The sequence below is a fragment of the Sminthopsis crassicaudata genome, chromosome 4 (assembly GCF_048593235.1).
Source record: "Sminthopsis crassicaudata isolate SCR6 chromosome 4, ASM4859323v1, whole genome shotgun sequence".
Taxonomy (NCBI): Eukaryota; Metazoa; Chordata; class Mammalia; order Dasyuromorphia; family Dasyuridae; genus Sminthopsis; species Sminthopsis crassicaudata.
In genome coordinates, this window is record NC_133620.1 from 108,729,740 (window position 1) to 108,757,547 (window position 27,808).

The following is a 27,808-nucleotide window of genomic DNA, read 5'->3' on the forward strand; positions in this document are numbered from 1 at the left end:
ACAACTTTAGTTAAGCTTAATTTGACAGCAAAACAGCAAGAAATCTATGAAGAGGTTCTTTGTTAGTTCATTCACATACATCCATAATCAGTGATGACAGATTCATTTCCATAATTTCTTTAGCAAAACCAAAATAATGACATTTTGATTTAATACTTACTGTATTTAGCTTGCATAATATGTAGTATCTCAATAGTGCTCCGAAGTTGACAGCACAAAAGAAATGTAGAAAACCCTAGAAATGCAGTTAATATATTACTTTAAAATTACCAGTAAATTATAAACATGACCAAGTAATAGTTTGGTAAAGTTTTTTTACTGAACAAATTCTTACATGCATACCTTCCTTTGGGTATATCTTCTAGCTTATTTTTTAAAAAACTCAACAAACTTAAGTGATTTTTAAGAGTACAAACTTTTCCTCTACTGCTTTCATTTTTTGGCAGAAATATTGTATATAAAGGAAATTCTTTATTAATTCATTTTTATAACAAGTACAAAATGACTATTTAATATAAAAGTATAGCATCTTGTGATTGATATTGTTTTGTTTTCCTGAAATTTTTTCTCCTCTTCCTTTTTCAATCTTTGTTACAAAGTATTCTTCTTTAGGTAAGGGAGTAGGAAAGGATATATTTGAAAATGAAGGTGATGATAAAAAAGATAACCACAAAAATAAGACTTAAAGTACAGGTCCTTTGATTCAGATTTTCAAAAAGGGTGATTTTCTTTTTGATAGTCATTTTTTCTATTTGAATTCAATAGTCCTAGAAAACTATTTTCAGCATTCATTTGATCCAACAATGTATGCAATAAACATGACTTTTTTTCAAAAAGCAGATGTATTGTTCATCTAAACAAAAACATTCAAGAAAGTAGGAATAAATGAGTAAACAATGAAGTAATCTAAAAAAGGAATGAAAAATTATTAGGTCACAAAATTGTCACTATCCACAGGTCCACAAGTTTCCTCAAATATCTGAGGCAGTAGCAAGAAAAAGCAACCTGTTTGGTAGCTGCAATATCTGGTGAAGGCAGAAGCTGTAGTTCTACTGGTGAATGTTTACAAAATGTTGAGTTAGTTGAATAAAAGCAAGTGTTTCCTCTTAAAATGAGATGGAGGAATGGGCTGAAAATGACTAAGACAAAAGAAAACCTGGAACAGTTCAATTGCAGGTAAGTGGCCTAGAACCTGGATCTGTTTAATCTGAGATGTTCATTCTTTTAGGCTCATTTCTGGAATACCTGTAAAGCAATTGGTCCCTTTAAAGAGTTTTCCAAAATTTTCCTTCACAAAATGAAGGCATACACTAAAGACTAACAATGGTGGTAAAAGAACCAGATTTTGTATTTTTAAGAAAAAAATCATTTCAAGTTCTTTCTAAAAAGCTGCTTAACATGCTTTGTTGGATATTTGTAAATATAACTTCCCTGTAATTTCCAGATCTGAATTAATTACTGCTCTACAGTTAGGGGAATCTCTTGATAACATTGAGGATACCTGAAAAGGTACTGGTGGTAGTCTGAAAGAACACTGCTCACCAAAATCAAAGTTATTTTGAGCTCTCAAAGCAAAATTTGCTTCAAGTATTTACAAATTTTTTCACTAAAACAACTAAAGAAAATGAATTGTTTTTTAATTAGTTAATTTTACTGAAATTTACAATAAAAAGCATTTACATCTCTGAGAAAAATGCCCTTTTCTTACTAGTCTGGCAAATAGTTTATAAAAAAAATATTAATGTAAAACATTAGATCTATATTTTATAAATCACAAATTACTATAATTACTTAAGACCATGTTTGAAGAAATTATGCACATAAATTCAGCATGCAAACTGTTATTCCTTTAATGGAATAATAAGGAAGAAGACTGCATGAAAGAATAATGTCAGAGATCAAGCCTGAACTTGGCCAATAAAGGTAGATGATCTGAAGAATTATTTTCATTAGGAAGTCCATTAACAGTCCATAAGTCTTCTTCTGTAAGAAGTGACAGTCTACCCAGAAGTTTCAAGCCACCAACCAAAGCAACTTCTGTTCCTACACAAGAAAATAATTGATTAGATTACATAAAATTATAAACTAGACAACCTAGACAATTTCTTAAACAACATTAGTAACAGAGTCAAGTAAAATTTGAATACCACCAAAAGATCAACATAATGAAATCCTCAAGGATTAATAAAACAACATTGCTGGGCAATTTTTATATCTATGATCATAAAGTTTTCATATAACAGGCCCTGCAAGTACTCTTTAATAATGTTTATACATAGAAAATTTTTTAAAAAGAGGCATCTAAAATGGATAGCAATACAAATGCCATTCACTAACTGTTCTGCTAGTCACAAAACCAAATTTAGTAACACAAGTCAGTGCGGAAGGCTTTTTCTCTAATCCCAAAGAGTGGGGTTTTATGCCACGATCCTTTTGCGCCATCTAGTGGCATCCTGCCCAACTAAAAAACCCATAAAACCAAAGGAGGACAGACCTATCCAGAGAAGGGACAAGTGCCAGTGCTAACCATACAATTCAACACTTGCACAGGATGGCAAAGGAGAGAAAGGAAGACAAGAAACAAGAGAAATAGAGAAATGGGCCAAAGACCTTGAAAAGAACAGCTACCTATCTCTGATATGGATGGGCCTTAAAGATTTAAAATGACATAAATGTTTTACAAAGCACTAGTTATCCTATCCTGCAGATTCATAGGGGTAGAAAGAAATTAGAAGTTCCTTAGTCCACCTTCTTCCTACTCTTTTTCCTTCACACTCTTGAAAATGGTTTGATACTTCTCTAGATGAAAACATTTCCTAATGGAGAGTCCATTTTTGGACAGCTCTCAACATTAGAAAATTATTCCTCATAATGAACTGAAATATGCTTCCTCACCTAGCTGAGACTGCCTTCTAGAGATACAAAGAATTCAACTGCTTTTCCATATAACAATCTGTCAAATATTTGAAAATGATATCCTCTTTAAGCCAAACAAATCAGGTCCTATTCCTCATATGACAGGATTTAAGAACACTTTCTAGTTCTTAAAATCTTTACTTTCCTCTAGGTATATCAATATTCAACTTAAAATGTGGTATCTAGAACTAAACATACTACAGATAATGTTTTTGTCTGTGCTATTCAGAGTACAAAGATCTCTTCCCATATAAAATGTGATTCATGGTTTCAAAGCTCTGATGAATCTGTCCTATCAGCTATATAGATAATGCAGATTTCTAAATTTTCCCATTATACACAATTGATTTCCATCTCTTTCCATAACTTCTTTAGAAAACACCCATTCAATATGGAAGGAGGCCCTCTTCTGTTTCCTATCATACCTTCACAGTCCCAGTGCAACACTCAAACTGACCGTAAATTAACCACATTTAACAGCCATATTACCTTGACAATCATCATTGTTACTTCAAACCCTTTGTCCTATCACCAGCAAACTCCAATTCCTTCTTTCCTTCAAAAACCTTTCTTCTGTGCCTTTCCCAGGAATACTCCCAGGAATTTCTATCTTCTTGTAAACCCAGTCTTTCTTTTCCTCAGCTTTTCTGGACCCCTTGGATCCCTATCTTTGTTAACAAACTTCCCTTCTCGTTGAGTCTCTTCTTCCAACCCTCCATATGTCTGGTGTTTACCTAACACTGCAGTATTCTAGAAAACATCTCATCCTTTCCAACTCTTTCTTGTGCTGGTGTCTCCTTCACCCTTTATCTACCCAACTCATTGGGTCAGGAGAAGTTAGCATACTCTTTGCTTCTCACTATGACTTTCCTCTGACATCCTTTCTAGGCAACCTCTTCTTAAAGGTTTACTGTATCTAAATCATTTGTCCAGACCCTTGTTAGTAACTCACTGGACTGCAGGTCACTTACTCTCCCTCATGTCTCAAAGATCCCAGCAGTTGACTTGTATACTTTCTATCGCAATTTCTGCCTTCAAGCTTAGAGATTTTCAATATCCATATTAATGTCTTTTCAAACACAGTGTCTTAGAAGTTCTCCCCACCATCCTCAACTCCCATAACTTACAGGACAATTCTGCTATAATATAAACAACTAAATCTTTCCAATATTTGACTATTTCATTGCCCTATTCAAAAATCTTAATTGACTCCCCCACTTAGGATAAAATACAATCTTTTTTAGCTTGGCATTTAAGTCTAAAATCTGGCCTTAAGTGATCTCTCCAGTTTTTTCCACATCACCCCCTATTCTTTATATACTATACATTCTAGACAAACAAGATCGCTTCCTGTTTCCAAAACTTAGTATGTCATCTATCTCCATATATTCACTCACACAAATTATCCCCTATTTCTGCCTCATTTTCATGGAGGACAGGTATCTAAGAAATTTTCTTAGACCTGCACAGGCTTTAGCGCTCATTCCCTCCATAAATGTTTTCAGAATTAAGTGCTTTCTTCATTTCCCCCTTATTTTGCATATTTGTGTTCCTCTTACCCCTTCAATAAAATGCATTTTGTTTGGTTCCTAGAAAGGAGGGGCTATTATTATCCTCATTTTATAGAAATTGAGGCTGAGAGGTTGTATGACATGTCCAGAATTAAGCAACTCAAAAGTATCTTGTGTAGGATTTAAACTCAGGTCTTACTGACTTCAGGTCCAGCACACTGTAAGTCAACTAACTGCCCTCATTACTTCACATATCAATATTAATATCTTGAAAATTTATAAATATCAAATTATTAGTGCTTAAAGGACACCAGATGTCTGGCCTAGCCTATTATTTTATAGACTGACTGAAGACTAGAGAGGATAAATGGCTCATCAAAGATTAAACAGCAAGCTTGTAATAGAGCTAGGACTGAAGCATTAGTTCCCTGGCTCTATGATCTTTCCACAAGTACCATGCTGCCAAATGTAGAAGCCATAATAAATATGGACTAGATTATGAAATCTGCTCAATGAAGGTAGCATGCCTTGGTGTACTGAAAATCAGATTAAAATTTAATAAGTCACAGAAAAAAATTATTAGTATGTCTGTATAAAAAAATTTTCTCTTCTTACCAAAAAATAAAATAAATCCTTTTCTGAGTAGAAATAACAAAAAGTAATATGGAAAATCAACACTGTCAAGAACAATTCATATTTGGTTAAGTAAGAAACCAAAATGATCATTTCTTTTGCAATGCTCCACAATGTACCCAACCAGGATGTAATTAAGTCAAAAATTTAATAGACAAGTAATATAAATGAATAATTGCTATCCAATTTTGAATTACTTAATTTCTAAATCCAGAACATTTTTTCTGACCAAGTTACCCAAAAAACTAAGCATCGTGCTTTTTTAGTGAAAACATTAGTAGATATACATTTTTTTTACCTTGTGTGTTAATAGTTTCCTTTTCTGTAGAATAGAAAATGTAATCCACTGTTACAGCATTTTTTGAATGACAAGTTGTTACTTCTGGAATTCCAGTGTTGGGAAAGTAATGTGAATATACAGATGACAAGCTAAAATGGTGGTGCAAGTTTGAAGATAATCTAAATTAAAAAAAAAAAAAATTTGTGTCCAACCTGTTTTTTGTTAATCATATTCCTATTTAAATTGATATTTACTTAACTGTTAGAAATTGAGAATATATATATATATATATATCTACATTAAGCACTTAACAACCCCTCAATTCATTAAATAAATTATCTTCAGGTATATCCAACTCCTACTGATAACAACAAAAGAATATATGCTTACATATAATTATTAATTGTAATCAAATTTCTTTTTCTCTGAGGCAAATGGGAACAAATGACTTGCCCAAGGTCACACAGCTTGTACATGTCCATCTAACTGCCTCTACAGCTTATTTCTAATCAAAATATCTTCAGTAGTCAGTTCCATTTTTAGGATGTTAAATCAACTTTAGTTATTATTTAAACATGGCAAGTAAATGGTAGTGAATTTCAACAAACATCTCTCCTTGTTCAATTTTATCCATAAACAAGAGAAGGTTTAAGTGGTAAGGTTTAAAAAAAAAAAACACAAACGCATTTTAACACTAATAATCCCATGCCTTCAGAGAAAAAGAAGTCAATAAACTGGTTGTCATTTTTCAGAACTCACTTTTTAGCTGCCACTAGGACCTCTGTTTTTTCCAACTGTTTTTGTGTCACATCATCCTCTTCTATAAGAACAAGAGAAACATTAAAATACGACTGTGTTGATTTAAGTGTTTTTCATACTTTTCACATTTTCCTAGGATATTTAAGTGGTATTTAAGATAGATGTTATCTATTTTATCCAAGGAGATACATATTATTGATGATTAAAAAAAAGTTAATGAATAACAATAAAATATAAACATAACCAAAATCACATGTAATTTTATTATAGCAGTTCAAGTTTTTATTGTTAAACACAATTTAGAAATCTCTAAAAAGAGAAAAATATGTTCCTATATTTTCCATCAAAAAAAGAAGGCCTAATGTATTGTTAAAACTTACCTGCCTTTTCTACTCTTGTTACCTGTGGTATCTCATAAACACAATTCTGTGAAATACCCAAGCTTGGAGGCCATATTGGAATAGACAAAATTCTTTGTCCACGGGGAGACTGTTCCTGACCAGAAACCTAAAACAAAATTCCAATAAACTATTAATACTTCAATAACAGTGTAGGTACGCCTTCCACCAGTGGAGATGACAACTTCCATTCCCTATGCCTCAGTAAATAGTAAATATTTCATGAGCTTGTATGAACAAAAGATTTCATCAATTGTTGGCCAATATCCTGGTGATGAACCTCTTTAAATTTAGCTAGGCTATTCATAGGATGACAGATATATAATCTATCACCAAAACCACAATGAAAACATAAATGACTAAAACCTGACAAAATTTTAGCTCAGCAGGCAGAGCTTTTGAGAACCATGGATAATCAAATCAGGTTGAAACATGAAGTCTTTAAAAATTTGATGAAGATTCATAAACATTTTTTTTAATTTCAAAGAAAATGTTATATAAACGAATGTTAACATGAAATTCAATCTTAGAATGGGAAAAATAACCTTTATTAGACAACCTGTGAAATGGTTTAACACCTCAAAACTTTATCTGTTTAAAATTAGAAACAATTTAAATTGTTTTACATTTAGAAAACCATTATTTTCTTTTATATTTTCTTAAAGTACGAGAATGATTTTTTGAAAAAAGATATAAACACTGTGGTATTGTTTATACAATGCCTTTTCTTTTTCCACATTATAGTTCCCATTCCTAATTCTGGAGGATTTACTCAGTTAATTTGCCATCTCTCAAAATGTACATCACTTAAAAGAGTTTTTTGGGGAGTTAAAAATATTCCTTTTTGCTGACTTTTCAATTTTTGTGGTATAATTTCCAATTTCATCACTCAGATGAGATGGCTCTCTTCCAAGTTACCAAGGATCTCTTACTTGTTTTATTTGATAAGACTTTTCTCAATCGTAATGCTCTGACTTCTTTTCAATGTTTGTCACTACTTTCTCCTCTTTTTTTCAAGTCTATTCTGATAGAAAACTATCTATAGTGTACTCTCAAAGGAGGTGGAGAATGATAAAAGGGAATGCAGATTAAGAAAGGCAGAGGTTACAAATAATTTTGAGGATAAAGGAAAAAGAGAGAGAGGCTATTTTGTCCACCTGCATTTTTGATTTCCTTCACAGGCTAATTGTACACTATTTCAAAGTCCGATTCTTTTTGTGCAGCAAAATAACTGTTTGGACATGTATACATATATTGTATTTAACTTATACTTTAACATATTTAACATGTATTGCTCAACCTACCATCTGGGGGAGAAAGTGGAGGGAAGGAGGGAAAGGTTGGAATAAAAATTGTCAATGCTGAAAAATTACCCATGCATATATCTTGTAAATAAAAAGCTATAATAAATAATAATAATAATAATAAAAATAAAAAAGAAAGAGAGAGAGAGAAAAACAAGAAAATAGGATGAAGGGAAATACACAGTAATCATAACTATGAGTGGAAATGGTATGAACTTTCCCATAAAGCAGAAGCAGGTGGCAGAATGGATTAAAAACCTGAATGCAACAATATATTATCTGTAAGTGACACACTTAAAACAGAAAGCCATCCATACAGTCAAAATAAAGGACTGGAGTAGAAACTAATATTTCACCTGAAGTTTACAACAACAACAACAACAAAAAGGAGTAGCAAATATGATCTCCAACAAAGCAAAGGTAAAAATAAGAACTGGAAAAAGTACATTGTATTAGGAGGTATCATAGACAATGAAGCATATAAAAAATGTTTATAGCTGGTTTCTCTAATAAAGCTCCATTTCTTAAATATATACAAAGTCAAATTTGTAAAAATAAGAGCTATTCAACAAGGGCTATCAATAAGTAGTTTTCACAGGAAGTGAACATTATCTATAATCAAATGAAAAAAATCTTCTAAATCAATACTCTTTAGAGAAATGCAAATTAAAATGGCTATCACATCCTATGTATCAGAAATGATAAATACTGAGGGGATGAGGGGAGAAAAGGTACACTAATGAGCTTTGAAGGAGTGAATGGTCCAACCATTCTAGAGAACAATTTGGAACTATGCCCAAAGGGCTATAAAACTATGTATACCCTTTGAACCAGCAATGCAACTGGTGGATCAACATCCCAAAGAGATGGAACATAATGAAAAATATTCAAAATTACTTATAGCAGCTCTTTTTGTGGTAGTAAAGAATTGGGGAACGGCTGAATAAATTGTGGCATATGATTATAATGGGATACTATTGTGCTATGGAAAATGATGAGAGGTTGATTTCAGTAAAACAAGGCAAGAAACATGAACTGATGCAAAGTAAGAAGAACTGGATGATCATCATATGTAGTAACAGCAATACTGTAATGATGATCAACTACAAAAGATTGATCAGTACAATGATCCAAGACAATTTCAAAAGACTCATGATGAAAAAATGTTACCCACTTTCAGAGAGAAAAGCAATCAATTCTGAGTACAAATTAAAGTACCATTTTCTCACTTTCTTTTTCTTTTTTTTGGTCTGGAAATATGACTAATATAGGAATATGTTTTGCATGATTTCACCTGTACACTTAATATCATATTGTTTGCCTTCTCAGTATGTGTGGAAGGGGACAGAGAGAGAGGAGAGACACTCTAGAACTCAAAATTTAAAAAGAAAAGAATGCTCAAAATAAAAATTGTTTGCTAAAAATATAGTTAGCAAAAAAATAGAGTACTTACTTTTCCTATGGCAAGTCCTTCATAATTCAATTTTCCCTCCTTTATAAAACTGTAGAGTGGGGAGCCAGGAACTGAATTAAAGTCACCACAAATAATTATGGGGCAGACAGTGCCATCATTCTGATGGGCAACACTGGAAATCTCTGCCAGCAGCATAGCCAGCTGAGTCAATTTAATATCCCCTCGCCTTGGATTATATAAGAGATGTGTATTAGCCACACAAATAGGAGAGACAGTACAATGAAATTTGGGCTGAAGGAGTAATACCAGTCCAACATTGTCTCTGTCCAATAAGGGTATATCACGACGGTAAAATTCCACAGGGTTTGCAGATAATAGTGTAAATTTGGAACATTTGAAGCAAATGGCACAGCCATCAGGTTTCCTTCCTGTCCTCATTTTATATTCACAATGATATCCTATGAAAAATAAAGTTAAATTAGTATTGTCAGCTTTAATCATATAAGTAATACTGTGTTACTCCACTATTTTTTAAGATTAATGTAGACTTTCAAATTGAAAGTTGGAAATTGAGTGTTGCAAATCACTACTGATCAGAGAAATGCAAATTAAGACAACTCTGAAATACCACTACACACCTGTCAGATTGGCTAAGATGACAGGGACAAATAATGATGAATGTTGGAGGGGATGTGGGAAAACTGAGACACTGATGCATTGTTGGTGGAGTTGTGAAAGAAGAGCAATCTGGAATTATGCTCAAAAAGTTATCAAACTGTACATACTCTTTGATCCAGCAGTGCTACTACTGGGCTTATATCCCAAGGAAATACTGAGGAGGGGAAAGGGATCTGTATGTGCCAAAATGTTTGTGGCAGCCCTTTTTGTAGTGGCTAGAAACTGGAAGATGAATGGATGCCCATCAATTGGAGAATGGTTGGGTAAATTATGGTATATGAATGTTATGGAATATTATTGCTCTGTAAGAAATGATCAACAGGAGGAATACAGAGAGGCTTGGAGAGATCTACGTCAACTGATGCTGAGTGAAACGAGCAGAACTAGGAGATCATTATACACTTCAACAATGATACTATATGAGGATGTATTTTGATGGAAGTGGATATCTTCAACACAGAAAAGAGCTAATCCAATTCCAATTGATCAATGATGGACAGAATCAGCTATAAACAGAGACGGAACACTGGGAAATGAGTGTCAACTGTTTGCATTTTTTGTTTTTCTTCCCAGGGTATTTTTACCTTCTGAATCTAATTGTTCCTTTGCAACAACAACAACAACAAAATTCGGTTCTGCACACATATATTGTACCTAGGATATACTGTAACATATTTAAAATGTATAGGAATGTATAGGAGGGGAAAATTCAGAACAGAAGGGAGTACAAGGGATAAAGTTGTAAAAAATTACCTATGCATATGTACTGTCAAAAAATGTTATAATTATAAAATTAATTTAAAAAAGTTGGAAATCAATATAACATTGCCTTCTTGATATACTTAATACTTCAAATATCTCTTAAGTAAATGGTACCATAGTTTTGAAAAATTATATTTTTTTACCCAATTCTGATTGTCATAATTTAATATTTCTAAATTGTTCAAAGTATAAATTTAGATTAACATTATACCATACCTAATGATTCCAAATTTGGCTTAATTTCTTTTCTATAATGATCTTCTTGTACTTCTTGTAAACATAGAATCTGGAAGAAAAATCAAACAAAATAACATGTAAATTCAGCACAACAGGAAAGATTCAGAAAGAAAATTTTCTATTCCTTTAAATAATTAAAAATAAATTTCTGAAGTTTTTTTTTTAGATTTACAATCAATTTTATTTTCATTTCCTAATAATTCCCTCCCTTCCTCTCTAGCTCTTATCTACTGAGCTGGCAAGAAAAAAAAAAATTACTAATTCCACATTTGCCATATTCCAAGAGAAAAAAAAAAAAAAAAAAGCTTTAATTTGCACTGTAAGTCCATCAGTTTTCTTTCTGAAGGAAGATAGCATGTTTCCTCACCAGTCCTTTGGAGCTGTATTTGATTATGTTGATCAGTGTGTACAATATTGCTGTTATTGATAAATTGTTCTCCTGGTTGGACTCCTTTCACTTTGCATTAGTTCGTATATCTCTTCCCAGGTCTCTCTGAAATCATCTTACTTAATTTCTTATAGCACAATTGTATTCCATCACAATCCTATACATAACTTGTTCCCCAACTAATGGGCATCTCCTCTCTTCCTTCTAATTCTTTACTGCCACAAAAAAGAGCTGTTATATTCTTGTACATACAGATTCTTTCCTCTTTCGTGATCTCTTTGGGGTATAGACCTAGTGGCAGCATTGATATGTACACTTTAATAGCTTTTGGGGTACAGTTCCAAATTGTTTCCCATAATGGTTAGATTAGTTCACAGCTCTGCCAATAGTGCATTATTATTATACATATTTTCTCACATGCCCTCTAGCACTCATTTTCCTTTTTGTCATTTTAGCTAATCTGAATGAGTGCAAGGTGTTGTTACCTCAGTTGTTTTAATTCATATTTTTCAAGTTAAAGCATTTTTTCATATTGTTATTGATAGCTTTGATTTCTTCCTCCCAAAATTGTCAATTCACATCCTTTAAGCATTAAGCATCTGGAGACTAGCTCTTATTCTTGGAAATTTGACTCAACTGAGCCAAATATATTTTACAAATTAGACCTTAATCAGAGAACTGAATTGTTTTGATGAGTCCAGTTCTGTAAGTATAGTTTGAGACTAGGGCTGCTAATCCCCCTTTTTTTTCTTTCCTTCTTTCTTTCTTTTTACTGATTTCCCTGATATTCCTGATCCCTTCCTTCTTCAGATGAATTTTATGATAATTTTTTCTAGCTCTATAAATTATCAGATAATCTGATTGGTATGGCACTGAAAAGGTAAATTAATTTAGATAGCATTGTTATTTTTATTATACAGGTTTAGTATGCTCATGAGCAATTAATATTTATCCAATTACTTAAAAATGTCTTTATTTGTGGGAAATATTTTGTAATTAGGTTTACATAACTCTTTCCCTTGGCAAGAAGATTCTTTTATAATTGTACATATCTTAAACGTAATTTTTCATTCTATTTTTGTTGGGTTTTATTTGTAATATACTAAAATGCCAATTTATGTGGGTTTTATATCCTACAACTCTGTTAAAGTTGTTCACTGTTTTAATTAACTCTCTGGGTTCTCTAAGTAAACCATCATATAATCTGAAGAGTGATAGTTTTATTTCTCCATTGCCTATGCTCTATCTTTTTGTCTTACTGCTACAGTGAATATTTCTAGTATAATATTGTATAGTAAAACAGATAATGGACATCCTTGCTTTGTCTCTGAATTTACTGAAAGAACTTATCTCTATTATAGATAACGTTTGCTTTAAGATACTACTACTTAAAATCTTAAGGAAAGCTCCATTTATTCTTGTCATTTCTAGTATCTGAATTTTTTTTTTTAAACAGGAATGGGTATTACAATTTGTCAAAAAGTTTTTCTCCATCTATTGATTTATGAATAGTCAACGTTATGCTTATAGTTTTCTTAATATTGAACCAGTCCTGTATTTCTGGTATAAATCCAGCTTGGTCATAATATATGATCTTTATAATATATTGTGATAATTTCCTTGCTAGTATTTTTTTAAAATCTTGCTTCAATACTCATTAAGGAAACTGATCTACAGTTATATTTCTCTGCTTTGCCTCTCTCTGGTATAGGTATTAAGCCCAAATTTGTCTCATAAGAATAATTTGGAAGAATTCTTTACTATTTTTTTTAAAAAAACTTTTTTTTTTAAGTATTAGAATTGTTTTTTAAATATTTGACAGAAATCACTTGCAAATTCACTTGGTTCTATGGTTTTTAGAGAGTTCATTTACAGCTAATTCAATTTATTTTTATATAACAGAGCTATTTAAACATCCTATTCCTATTCTAGAATCTAGGAGATTTATATCTATGTAAATATTCATTTATTTCTTTAAACTATCAGTTTACACTTATTTTACAATGGCTTTTACCTTTTTCATCATATTAGAAGCTAATAAGACTTCAGGTTTAGATGTCAATAGGGTCTTTTTTTGGGGAGGTCAATGTCTGAAAAGTTATAAAATTTAAGAACCAAAAAACAGACTTATATGATCCACTCACTATTAAAAATTAACACTTAACAAAAAAAAAAAAAAAGCTTTGATTTTTAAAAGATGAGAATTAATTTTTTTAAATAAAATATTTTAATTACTAATATGCACGCCTTAAATCTTAAAAAATAAAATTCTTATCATTGCTAGTTCACATTATGGCAAAATCTCTATTTTAACATAAAAACTGTAATTATAGCTCTCCACTGATTCTGTTTTTGGCTTTCAAAACATTTTATTTGTTTTTTAATTCTCTGTTTAGCTTTCAAAATCCTTTATAACTTGGCCTCTTCCTACCTTTCCAATCTTCTTACATTTTACTCCCCTTCCCGAAATTTGTGATCCAGTGATACCAGCCTCCTTTCTATTCCTTGAACTGAGCACATCTCCTTCTACCTCCAGGCGTTTTCATTGGTTGTCTACCATGTCTGGAATGTTTTCCTTTCTCTACCTCCTAACTTCCCTGGCTTCTTCCAAATATCAACCAAAGTCTCTCTTCAACAAAAAGCCTTTTCTCTGAGATTAATTCTAATGTAGTTTGCATATATCTTGCTGAATACCCTTCTTTCCCCCCCAAATTGGACTGTGTCCTTGAGAACATAAACTGTTTTTTGCTTTTCTTTATATTTCTGATGATTAGCGTAGTACCTGGTACATAAAAAACACTTATTAAGTGCTGATTAATGTATGGTTGAATACATGTGCTCCATACCCCTTCACATTTTTTTTTAATTGCTCCCTGTTAAAAATGTCCTTTCATTTTTTTGAGTATACTTATCAAAAGCTCCTCTGGAAAAGGTATGTGACAAAGTATGCCAATATATGATTAATATCTTTCTGCAAGCCTTGTACTTTTAAAAAGAATCAGTTTTATAAACATTATTAAACTTCTTTTCCCACTCTAAGAACCAAATGATTCTTTATGGGCAAAACAATTTAATTATTTCTAAAGTTTAGAATTCAATTTTTTCTTCTATGAGGCATGCTCAATGATTTTGAACACTTACATCTGCATCCATGTGTTTAATTTCTCTTAGGATATTGGGAAATCTAAAGCCCCAGATCAAGACTGGCTTTCGGCAGTGTCTATAGAGATATGAATTATCTTCCAATAAATCCTGTGAAAGGATATTATAGGACATGACTGAAAACTCAAATTTTTCCTTCTCATCTTTACATTTTTGGTCAACATGTTTATCTCCTAGGATCTTCATGTTTTCTTTATTATGTTGACAGAGGTATTCCCAATGCCGCTTTATCACGCCTGTCAAAATACAGCAGACAGAATATAAAGAATTAATCTCAGAAGCATAAATACCCTCCTCCCAAATTTCCTCAAGACAAGATCCCAAATGATTTCATGCCAGAATGGTCCCCTGGCCTGACAGTCTGGGAGAAATATGTGGGAAGAGAGGGCAAAGAAGAAAACATTGAGGTAACAGCTGTTTGCTAAGCTGAAGCAGTGACTCTGATAAATCTGGGCAGAAGAAAGGCAATCAGGGCACACAACACAAAAGTCAAGCGATGTGTCATGGCTGTAATTTGCTGCTTTAACACCGGGCAGATCGATCTGGCATGAAGCAAACAGATATGTGGCAACTTATGATCACTAAAGTTATCAGGAAATCTGCAAGTTGAAGAGATAAAGCCTCAAACAATACTAGATATAGGCACATACTACCTAATTTCGTTATCTGTTTCTAATGTTAGAAAAAAATAGTATTTCTAAGGCAAACTTAGTTCCTTAAAAAGGAACATTTGGGAACTATAGTCCTAGGAATCCAAACTCTAAATATTCAGCAGATTTCTCCCCCACCTGCCAGACACCATAAGGGACAGAAGCCCTAAGTTCATAGCCCCGGAGGATGGTTGGTATACAGTGTCTGAATCTGTCCCTGCTGAGCCAATGCCCACAGCATGCATGGACACTTCAAGGCCACATGTCCACAAAGTGGAGAAGGAAAATGATTCCTCTGGGTTTTGCAGGCACCCTTTGGTTCTGTTTATTTGACAGCCTTTTACCATACACTTATGTGTAAGGCATTGCCCTTGGGCCTACTGGAAATACAAATAATTTAGAAAAGGTCCTTGGCCCCAAAACTATTTTTTAATTGACATGAATATTAATTCTTGGGCATATACTGCTTGTTTTCTACTGCTCAAAGGGAGAAGAGAATTGATCTATAGGGATTGGATGCCTTCATGAGTAAAGTGGGACTTAGTAAAACAAAATTAGAGATACTTAATACACTGTATGCTTTATTACAAATGAAAGCAGTCACTGACTTATAAGCAATATGACAGAAGTCTGCCACTATTTTGATCTGTTCTTCACATCAGTGGCGACCCTGCTGCCATAGTTGTTTTGAAAGAATATGAAACTTTTAGGGAATCTGAGTTCAAAAGCAAAGAAAAAGGTAAAAGCTCTAGAATATCTTAGAAGAGCTAACACTTAAGGAATACTTACAAAATATAGTAATTTGGGGGCAGCTAGGTGGTACAGTGGATAGAGACCAGCCCTGAATTCAGGAGGACCGCAGTTCAAATCTGGTCTCAAACACTTAACACTTCCTAGCTGTGTGACCCTGGGCAAGACACTTAACCCCAGCCTCAAAAAAAATTTAAATAAATAAATAAATAAGTTTATGAATATATATATATATATATATATATATATATATATATATATATATATATAATAAATTTATATTTATATATATAGTAATTTGAAGGGACCTAGTTCAACTCCCTTCCCAAAACATTAATAAATTTCTGCAATATCCCAAAGAAGTGATCTTTCAGCCTGTCTAACAACCTCCAGTAACAAGGCATTATCAAACTCACAAGATAGCCATTATATTTTCTTCAGAAAATTCTAATTGATATTGATCCTATACTTCTTACCTATAATTTTTACCAATTTACTCCTCCTAGAAGGAGTGGGAAACATAATTCTCCTTTTCTAACTTTCCAAATCTTTCCCCTATACCAGTTTTTTTTTTTTTTAATTTCATTGTTATATTGCCTAAAATCTCAATGATTCCTTTGTAGGTCTTTAGTAAGCATCCTTTCTTTAAGCTGACAATAGTTCTGGAAAGGTTAGGGAGGAGTGAATCATACACACCAGGAAAATAGTTTTTTTTCTCTTTTTTCTCTTAATGTGACTGAAAATTTCATGTTTTAAATAGCATATATTTTGAACACTAAGAGCTCCATTATAGGAATATTCAAATATAACTGCTTCTTTTGGATTTAAACAATTATATGCAGTCAAAGAATAGGATATCAGAAACAAATTGTGCCTATGATCATGCACCCAAGAAAAAATAGTCAATTCCCTTCTTTTTTCCTATTCTTTGGATCCATAATTTGAACTATTTATAATAGAATTTACCTTTATTAATAGTTAAATAGTATATTTATTTATATGTATATACATTTTCTCCCCTAATAGACTGCAAGCTTCTTGGGGAAAGGAATTGTTTTATTTTTGTATGCCTCCCTGGTGATTCTAGGTACATAATGTTTGTTGTTTGCTTAAAATAGTTTAAATATTGTTTCTATGTAAAAGTGTTTTCAAAGTTCGAAACAACTCATTTAAAAATGAATTTCTAAAATTCTACTCATTCATAAATTGGGGTACTGCCTATGATGCATTTAACCACAGGAAAACAGAAAAAGTATTCATGTGTAATATGTATGCATAATATGTAAAGAGCAAGACACTATAGTCATGCAGATACTAATGAACAGCAAGTGATGAAATCCCTTATTCAAATATGAAGGACAACTGTGTGTATAAAGATGCAGATGTTTTGGCATATACTGAAAATTTAATAAGGATTTCACAGTTCTCATCATTCATAAAATTTGCAAACCCACTTTCACAACCTCTTTTAGAATTATCTGGTAAATTATGATAATGATTTTCAAGTTTTCAGAGTCTATGGAACCCTTCTGCATAATGTAATTTGTTCCAAATTCTGAGATGGTATTAAAGAAAGGTCCAAGTCAAATATAGTTCACACAAGTTGATTGTGACCATTTTTTAAAATAATCATGTCATCTAAATTGAGTCATGGAATGCTTAGGTTCCAAATCTCAGTTATTATATGAGAACCTCTGTAATATAGTAGGTATGGTTCTTAACCTTAATATGCTGCTCTCTAATAAAGAAATATAACAAAAATTTATATATAATCTATACATGTCAGGAGAAATACCATGATCAAAGGAAAATAAGTAGGAGGCTGAATCAAATGTTTTGGATGCCAAATTAGTCTTGATAATTACACAAAATTCTTCAAGTTTTACTGTAAACTGAGAATCATAATAGCATTCTTATTTTTCTTGCCTGAAAACCCTTATCCTGTCTTGAAATATCTGACAAGACAAAAAAAGCTACTCTGTGACCTTGACAACTTACTTAATCCTTCTGGGGTCTCAAGTACCTCATCTATAAAATGAGGCATTAGACAAAATCTTCTCTAAATCTACAGCTTTTGAGAATTTTTCCCTTAAACAGGAGACTTGGGGAAGTGTGGTCAGATATAATGAGTCAAATTATAATAAAATACTTCCAAAAATTAACTGACCTTCCCTATAGATTTAACCATCGTAGCTAATAGCACACCAGGTTTATAAGGAAAAAAAATAAATAAAAAGAACAGATAACATATTTATTGCAAAGGATTTAAAAAGAGTTTGGAAAACTATACTGGGAACTATGTGATTTCTCAGTAATTAAAAAAATTTAAGGCAATCTCTTAAAAAGTGGAAGGAAGAGAATAGACACAAATGGATACCCAAAGTACAAAAAAAAAAAAAAAAATTACCAATCTCATATAACTTAATAAAGTCTTTAGGTTTATAGGTATCATTCATAGTGATACAAGGCATAAAATCTAAGTTGTCCAAATATACCATGGCTGAAATTACACTACAAGAAGTACTAAACAATTGAAATTTGTCTTCTTTTCAGTGTTGATAATTTCAAATACAGCACATTTTTTCCCATTAGAATGTATTTTAAAATGTATCAATGTTTTAAATATTTTGAGAGCATCATGTATGAACCTATACTAATTATATATATATATATTTTCTTGTAACAACAGTATTTGGTTCTTGAAGGACCTATGTCTAGACGGTGCACTGAGCCTTCACTTGACATTCACTCTGCCTTACTTTTAATAGGCTAATTTCTTACCATAAACTGTTATCACCTTCAAGATACTATGCTATTGTCAAATACTTATGTGTATGAATTCAGGAAATATATGCAAATGAAATTAAATGATAATCTTTAAATCCAATTTAGGAAATATTTTCTACTCTTATTTTTTGGGAAATATTATAGAACATGTATATGCACACACATGTACATAGAGACAAAACATGCAAGCAAATGGGTTAAACAATTTATTTCTAAAAAATTAAGAGTTAGCTTGCTATGCTAATTTCTCTCTTCACTCCCAAATATATTTCATTCATGGAATCAGAGGCTTCCATTTTTACTTCAGATAGTTGTTATCAAACGAACATAAAAATCCAAACAATTTTGGAAAGAAAAGAATCCTATGCAATAATAATCAATGGAAAACATGTACCAATTGCCCCAACACAAGAGTTAATTTTATTTTTCCCAGGGTAGAAAATAAAAATTTCAAATTTCATCCTAATGATTAAAGGTTATTTCTGCTCTAAGATAATAGTGTACCAATTTTACCTTGGGTTTTTTGACGTTTTGATGATGGCTTATCTTCCTCAGAGTCCATGATATAACTAGAAAGGTGAAACAAAGATGTATGTGTAAAGTTGTCTGGTCTCCAATTCCAGTGCTGAAACTGATTTCTATTAGGTAGAAACAAACAAGGTGGCCTCCAATTTAGTGGGCAATGCTGACTGCTGAAGTATGGATAAGGAGCCCAAAAATCATTTCCAGGCCACCTCATACAACTAGAGATGTATCTGTTCCAGCAAAATCTTTGAGAAATATCCCATGGTGTAATCCTGTCTCTGCCCAGGCTCTGCAGGTGATAGGGTAACATGGGATATCTAAAAGAAATAAATATTGTAGTTAAGGTACCATTTTGGTAAGTCACAATTAAAAAATCAAAATATCAAATTATTAAGTGATCCCATTCCATCTCTTTCACTTATTTTCAATCTCTCTGTCTACTGATTCATTTCTTATAGCTTATATGTCCATCTCTCCCCCATCCTAAAAAAAACTTCACTTGATCCTTCCATACCCTCTCTCTCCATCTATAATATATGCCTCCACTTTTTTCACTTCTGTCTCTTTAATCCCTTACAATCTGGCTTATGACTATGTCACTCCACTGAAACTTCACTATCTAAGGTTGTAAAAGATCACTTGCTAAATCCTTCCCAATCCTCATTGTCCTTGACTCTCAAGAGGTTTCTGTGCAGCCTCTTGACACTGTTGGTTACCCTTTCTTTTTCTTCTTAAGCTTTTGGGACAATACTCTCCTGGTTCTCTTACTTAGTCACTCTTTATTCTCCTTTGTGGAATCCTCCTCCAAGAGCTTGCCCTCCAACCATCAGTATCCCTCAGGATTCTCTTCTGTTCTCTCTATATACTACTTCTCTAAATCATCTCATCAGTTCCTATTCATTTAATTATATCTCTATGCTAATGATTCTCAAATTTACTTTTCCTGCCTCAATCTTTCTGCTGACTTCCAATTTCATACCTCCAACTGTCTTTTGGACACCTTAAACTAGATATCCAGTAAATATTTTAAACTCAGAATGTACAAAACAAGTTATTATTTTTCTCCTAAATACTCTCCCCTTCTTCCCACATACTTTCTCTATTACTTTGAAGGACAATGCTATGCTCCCAGTCCCTCAGGCTCAAATCCCAGAAATCATCTTAGACTCCTCACTATCTCTAACTTCCATATCCAAGTAATGCCAAGGACTGTCCATTTCGCCTCTCCATCTCCCTTCTCTCCTCAATATTATCACCTCTCTGGTGCAGGCCCTCATCACCTCATGCCTTCATTAATGCAATAACCTGCTCATGAGTATACCTGTTTCCAAATTCCTCTCCACTAAAGTAATCTTTTTTTTTTTTTTTTTTTTTTTCTGAGGTAATTGGGATTAAGTGACTTGTCCAAGGTCATACAGCCAGGAAGTATTAAGTGTCTGAGACCACATTTGAACTCAAGTCCTCCCTATCTACTGTGCCACCTAGCTGCCCCTAAAGTAATATTCTTAAAGGACAAATCCAATCATGTCATATTCCTCCTCAAAAAACTCCAGTGACTTCCTATTTCCTCCAGGATCAAAAATAAAATGCTCTAATATTCACCTTGATAACACAGCCTTCTTCCATTTTTTTCAATCTTTTCCCCTTATACACACTCTGATTCAGTGACACTGCCCTCCTGACTGTTCCACGAACAAGACATTCCATCTTTCAATGCAGGTATTTTCTCTGGCTGTCCTCCATGTCTGACACATTCTCCTTCCTTAGAGATTCAACTACTAACATCCCTGGCTTTTTTTAACTCCTAACTAAAATCCTATCTTCAAAAAGTTTTCTCCAATCTCTCTTAATTCTAGTGCTTTCTCCCTATTGTTTCCTATTTATTCCGAATATAGTTTGCCTTGTATATACTGTTTTCATATTTTCTACCCCATTAAATTATAAGTTCCTGGATAGTAGGATATTAGTTGATAATGAAGATGCATAAGGATTGCCTTGAAGCAGTGAAGGGTTGTGTAACATAAATTTGTGGTGGACTTAGTTATAGCAGTTCTATCATTTTTCTATTCCTTTATTCAGTAGTGCACATGTGTGTAAAAATACAGGCAGTAGAAGGTGGCAATGATTGGCTAAGAATTGGCAGCGTGCAACTGGTAATATGATAAGAGGATCAGGGACTCAAGAGTTCAATACTGGTGTACTGATTATAAGGGGTCAAGATAGGGAAAAAAAAGAAAAGAATAGCAAGTGAAAAAGAGATGACCTAGGGGAGAAATGAGAGGTTAAGGAACAGAGATCACAGTATAAACAAAAAGTAGGATTTGGGAAGGAAAGGGAGGGGAAGAAGTGAAAAGCCAATTGATTATAATCAGATAAATTTAAAAATTCTTAAACATGGAGATGTTGCATTTGTGGGTGATGGCAAGATTAAAGGTATGACTATCTTTGTAAATGGCTGAGGTGGAGTAGAAGGGTAGGTCAGGGGCCATGTGAGAAGGCTGAGGAACTGAATGATTAAAATGTTTGAGGGAAAGTTAATATGTTAAAGTCTAAATATGAAGGCAAGAGTTAGGAAGGAGAGAAAAACCTGTTGCTATGTACCAAACTTGTTGAAGAAGGAATAGGAATGATCAGGAAGTTTATATACAACAACTATACCAAGATTTTTACTGGGACTTTGATATATGCTGCCTGAACCTAAAAGGAGGAGAGGTTATCAAATGACAGATGTAGGGGGCAGAACCTAGAAGTAGCAATAGGGAGTAAGAAGTATTCCAACTCCCCCAAACAGTGAGCTGAGGAGAATGAAAGAGGTTAGAGACAGTACTGAAAAAGGTGGCCTGGGAGGCAGTAGAATTAGTGCAGTCAGGTTTCAGGAATTGTAAAAAGTAGAAGGAATTGAAGATAAAAGGATTTAGGATGAAGGAAAATGTGTTGCCTATAAAACAGGCATTCTAGAGGATACAATGAAAAAAGTGGGTGGCAATTATTTGGGACTTTGGAGTGGGAGGGCTGAGAAGGATAAGAATAAGGAATTAGGAGGTTAAAAACAAGGAATGGGGTTTAGATGATATTTCACAGGAGTTAGGAATATCACTGATATGTGTAGGATATGATCAGGTGTGATCCACTGAGTGAAAGATGCTACTCCACTTCCCCAAGGAGGCTGAAGATCAAGCAAGGAAGTAGAAGACACACAGTCAGATGGGAGGTCCTGTTTCACTACTCTTCCCTCCAAAGCTTGGAGATTGGGTAAGGGGAGATGGAAGTCGAACCTGCTCAGCAGGAGATGGAAGGCCTGAGATCAAGGGAAGTTGGATCCTCTTCTCACAGGAGGTTCTTCACATCCAAATAGGGAGATCTGGCTGGCAGCAGGAGGTGGAAATTGCCTTGAATGGTGCAAATGGAAATTACAATGATAGCTCCTAGTAACTATTCCTCAGCAGACAAGTGCAGGAAGGTGCAAGGTTTTGCTCTTCTTTCTCACCTGAGGCTGGAGACCCAGAATCTTCCATGAAAATGCAGAGACTCACAAATATCTATATCTAAACCACCCCTCCCACTAAAATCCAGTTTGACATTTCCAATTGTCTGACTAGATATTTCAATATTTCAAACTCAACATGTTCACAATAGAATTCATCTTCCCACTAAAATCTACCCCTCCTCCAACTTCCCATTTCTGTTAATATCATTGTCACTACAATCCAATTACCACAAATTCAAAATTTCAGAATCTTGAACTTTTCCCTCTGTGTAATGTCCCCTTGTTAACTAGTTGTGAAGTCTTGTCACTTTTACTTCTATGCAATCTTTCACATAATTCCCTTTTTCTCTAGTTACCCTATATCATACTTATCACTTTTGACATCAATTTCTAATTGGCTTCCCTGATATTACTCTCTCACTTCCATAAGCCCTATAGATGCAAAAATAATATCCAATGTCTGGCACATAGATGATAAACGTTTATTGGTTGATTGAAGCACAAGTCTGGCCATGTAATTCTCCTGCTTAAAACTCTTTAACTATTAAACCAAAGCATAAACCCTTGACTTAGCACCACAAGTTAATTAAAGTTCAATTACAAGTTACCTTTCCAGTCTTATCACACTTCTTTTCTGGAATATAAATTGGAAGCCCTTCAGTCCAACCTATACTTCTAAAGGAATCTTATAACATCTCCTAACAAGTAGTCAGTCATATCTAACCTTCATTGAAGATTAGTCAGGAGAAGGTATCACAGAATTTGAGAATAGAAGGGACCGCAGCCTATCTACTCCAACCCATATGGGACTGCCCATTCTACTCTTGTATTATATTATATTGCTATTATTATGTACATACACTCTTAGCTGATTGTCTTCATTCTGGCCAAAAAAGATCCTTACTACTATTCCTTCAATTCTTTCTGCCCTTTCCCACCTTTATGCACTTGGACAGGCCAGCACAATTAGAATAAACTCCTGCCATAAAAATCTCCCCCTATTGTAAGTCTGCTCTTCTTGCAAAGCCCAACTTGCTTTTTTCACTCAACTGAAACTAATCATTCTTTAAGTATAGTATTTTGTCTAGATTTCACTCTTACTACATTCTACCTTTTACCATACTTTATGAACTTGTTTTACTCTCCCTTTAGATTAAAAGCTCTAGTAAAAGAATGCTGGCTTTTGGATTTTTTCCCCTCCACCTGTGAATCCTCTGCACTCAGAACAATGATATATTAAGATAAACATTTGAACATTTATTTAATTTGAATTTTTAGCTGGTACAATATAAATAATCAACCTCCTTTTTTTTTTACAAGTAAGGAAAGAGAAGTCCAAAGAAGTTGCATGATTTACTCTGATTCATTTATCTATGCACTAAGGCAAGTAGGTGGCATAGTGGATAGGATGCTGGTCCTAGAGTGAGTAAAACCTAAATTTAAATCTGACCTCAGAAACTTAGTAACTGTCTAAGTAACCCTGGGCAAGTCACTTAACTCATAATCGCCTCCACTTCTTCAATAAACACCTACTTCCGAAAGTTGTTCTGAGAATCAAATGACATAATGTACCATAATGTAAGGTACTTTAGCCTAGCTCCACACATAGTAGGTGGTACATAAAGGCAATTATTATTATTTACCATCATGTTTGGCTGGTTAGTTTTTATTTATTTGCTTTCTCTAAACTAAATATAAATTTCTTGACCAGAGGTTGCTTGTACTCCCCACAGTGTAGAACAGGGGTTCTCAAACTGTGGCCACTGAGGACAGTTATGTGGCCACCAGGTTATGGCAAATGGGCTGAGGGGTAGAGACAGAGTGTGAGTTTTTGTTTTTACTATAGTCCGGCCCTCCAACAGTCTGAGGGACAGTGAACTGGCTCCCTATTTAAAAAGTTTGAGGACACTGGTGCAGAACAATGTTAATTAGTAGAGCATCAGAGATGCATGAATTACTGAAAGAACTGGTCACAAAATATATAAATTTCATAACTGTAAGGGATCTCAGAGCTGTGGAGTCAAACCCAAATAGAAACAGATCTCTGCAGATCTTAGAAAACCATAAATGAACATTATCTATGCTACATTGCATTTTTTTTTTTTTAAATTAAATCTTTCCCAATTACATTTTAATCTGAAGAGCTCCATTGGGAGTTGTCTGGCCATGTATTGGATATCTCTACCTCATAGGTAATTTAATTCAATCTTCTTTTTACAGATGAGGAACTTAAGTCCTGGGAATTTTTAATAAATTGGCCAAAAATCATATTGATGATAAATAGAAGTCAATTAAAACTCAGGTCCTTAGATCTATAAATCCAAAATTCTTTCCCCAATTATCAAGTTGGTACTAGGGCTCCCAGAGAGCTTTAACAGCAATAATCTTAAGAAATTTCTATTAAAAAAAAAAAAGTCAATCACAATAAATACATCTATAACAACTGACATAAAGAACTTCTCCTTCTTTGGAATCTATTTAGAAAGCAGTTTTTCTAAAATATGCCAGCCAAAATCTCATCCCTGACACCTTCTGGCTGTTGTGACCCTGGACAAGTAATTTGGTATCTCAATTTTCCCCCAAGTAGAAATAGGTAGAGCAGTGGTTAGAGTGCTAAACTACAATCAAATCTGAATTCAAAAACATCACCTCAGTCACTCCCTATGTCACCTGGTCCAGTGCTTTAACTACTATCTAGGTATTATTAGAAACTGCAAAGTAGACGCTACTTTGTGTATTACTTTTTTTGCATTTTGCAATTCTCATTTTATCCTCACACAACCTGGGGAGCTGGATGCTACCACTATCCCCGTTTTACAGATGAGGAAAACAAAGCTTAACAGCGATTGCCCCAGGATTACACAAGTCAATACCTTATTTGAACTCAAGAAACGCTTCCCATTCATTAGTCTCCTATCCAAATGAAACTACAGACTCCATGTCCACAAAAAGAAAAAACAAAACACTCCTCCCCCCCCCAAAAAAAAACACCCAATAACTCCACAATCTTGCAGGCGAGATTTAGAATTTTATCCCTCTCTCCAGAAATTGTCTGTGCCAGAAAAAAACAAAAAAAACAAAAAAACACAATTAATGGATTTAATGTGAATAGCCAGGTGTCACACCAAAACGTGGTCACTTAACAAGATTGTTGAACCCTTTTCCCACACCGTCTCACCCCGATCCTCCACTCGGTTCCGCTGCAGCGGATGTGTCCGCAAGGCACCGGGTCAGCCCGGGCTGGGGGAGGGAGAGAGCTACTCCGGGAAAACAACAACGGCCCCGGCCCTTCCGAAGCTAAAGTGCCGGGAGGGTGCCGGGGAGGGCGGAGAGATCCCCACACAACGGAAACAGGTAAATAAAAGAGTAAGGTCAAGCCCTACCCCTCTCTCCCCCCTCACGCGCTGACCCGGGAGGTGGCGGGTCTGGGGGCGAGCCTGGGAGGAAGATGCGAGCGCAAGGACTGCGGCCTGACAGAGACAAGGCAGCCTTCAGTACGAGAGGGTCAGTCTCTGGAGCTTCCCCTCCTTCCCCAACTCAACCTCCGTGGATCTTTAGTTACCTTGTTTAGATCCCCCGCCCGCCACGGCCTGCACCTTTCTCCTCCTCCTCCTCCTCCTCCTCCTCCTCCTCCTCCTCCTCCTCTCCCCCCTCCCTCTGCCCCGCCTCGGGTTACACACCTCGGGCCGCTCCCCCAGTAACCTGCCCCCGCTTGCTCCCAGCCACACTGACCGGCCTTTTCCCACCGCACAGCGGCTGTAGCCCCTCCTCACACAGCGCCACACTTCCATTCTCCTTCCAGAGGCCAGCTGCCTCTGGCCACTCTCCCGGACTCGGCCTAGGCAGCCGACTCAGCCCCATCACCCTCCGGCCCGACTAGGGCCCAAGGTTCAAAGCACGCCGGGAAACGTAGTTGCGACTAGAATGAGAGCTGCCAACTTGTGACGCTACCTCCCCCTCACCCCAACCAATCCGGTCGTCTCGTTTAGAACACATGCAGAAAGATTGCCAGACGTGAGAAGCCTGCACGGCCATGTCTGAAGCTGGTAAAGTGCCCGAATCTCTGCTCTAAAAAGATAGGTACAATAATTTGATGTGGTAATTAAAACCTCAGGCACAGAGAGTCATGTACATAGTGGGCTGGTAAAATAAACTAACTGCTAAAATAAACTGCTAAAATAAAAAAAGAAATAGACTTGCTTTTCTTCTTTTCCTAATTGCCCTAGCAATTATCGTCGAATGCGTCCTGTTATTGGCCGGAACTGACCCAAGGTGCAAAGGGCTATCTCCAGTCCTAGGATCCGCATAACAATGTATACCACAAAATAATGATAAATGTTGGAGAGGATGTGAGAAAACTGGAACATAAGACATTGCTGGTGGAGTTGTAAACTGATCCAACCATTCTGGAGAACAATTTGGAATTATGTCCAGAGGGCTATAAATCTATGTATACTCTTTGATCCAGTAGTACTGGGCCTGTATCCCTAGAAGATCATTAAAGGAGGGGGAAAGACCCACATGAGAAAAATGTGTGTAGCAGCCCTTTTTGTAGTGGCAAGAAACTGGAAACTGAGTGGATGCTCATCAGTTAAGGAATAACTGAACAAGTTGTTATATCTATGTTTTGGAATATTATTCTATAAGAAATGATCAGCAGGATGATTTCAGAAAGGCCTAGAGAAACTTACATGAATTGATGCTTAGTGGAGTAGAATCAAGAGAACCTTGTATGTAGTAACAACAAGATTATGCAATGATCAATCCTGATGGATTTGGTTCTTTTCAACATGAGGTGATTCAGGTCAATTCCAATAGACTTGTGATGAACAGAGTCCATTTGTATCCAGAGAAAGGACTGTGGGGACTGAGTGTAGATCACAACATAGTATTTTCACTTTTCTGTTTGCTTGCTTTTTGTTTTCTTCCTCATTTTTTTTCTTTTTGATCTGATTTTTCTTGTGCAGCATGATAATTGTGGGAAAACGGATAGAAGAATTGCACATGTTTAACATATAATGGATTTTTCCTGTCTAAGGGAGAGAGTAGAGGGAAAGGAGGGAGAAAAAATTTAAAACACAAGCTTTTTCAGGGATGAATGTTGAAAACTATGCATATATTTTGAAAATAAAAAGCTAAAAAAATTTTTTTTATGTATGTATCCACT

The 27,808-nt window shown here is 34.5% G+C and overlaps 1 protein-coding gene across 6 annotated transcripts; it reads right to left on the reverse strand.

Annotated features, from left to right (window-relative positions):
• Nucleotides 1-297: 297 nt before the first annotated feature.
• On the reverse strand, nt 298-26,582 carry ANGEL2 (angel homolog 2). 6 transcript variants are annotated; one of them, XM_074309125.1, is made up of 10 exons: nt 26,374-26,549; nt 22,430-22,543; nt 19,143-19,471; nt 14,422-14,678; nt 10,872-10,941; nt 9,255-9,673; nt 6,480-6,606; nt 6,100-6,160; nt 5,359-5,519; nt 298-2,043 (listed from the first exon to the last, which is right to left on the reverse strand). In XM_074309125.1, the coding sequence occupies exons 3-10, from the start codon at nt 19,462-19,464 to the stop codon at nt 1,892-1,894; spliced, it is 1,569 nt and encodes a 522-aa protein (XP_074165226.1). In that variant the 5' UTR covers nt 19,465-19,471; nt 22,430-22,543; nt 26,374-26,549; the 3' UTR covers nt 298-1,891. The 6 variants fall into 6 exon arrangements, with proteins under 6 accessions (XP_074165226.1, XP_074165224.1, XP_074165229.1 ...); XM_074309123.1 differs by having other exon boundaries at nt 22,430-22,647; XM_074309128.1 differs by having other exon boundaries at nt 19,143-19,198; nt 26,374-26,548.
• Between the last annotated feature and the right edge of the window lie 1,226 nt (nt 26,583-27,808).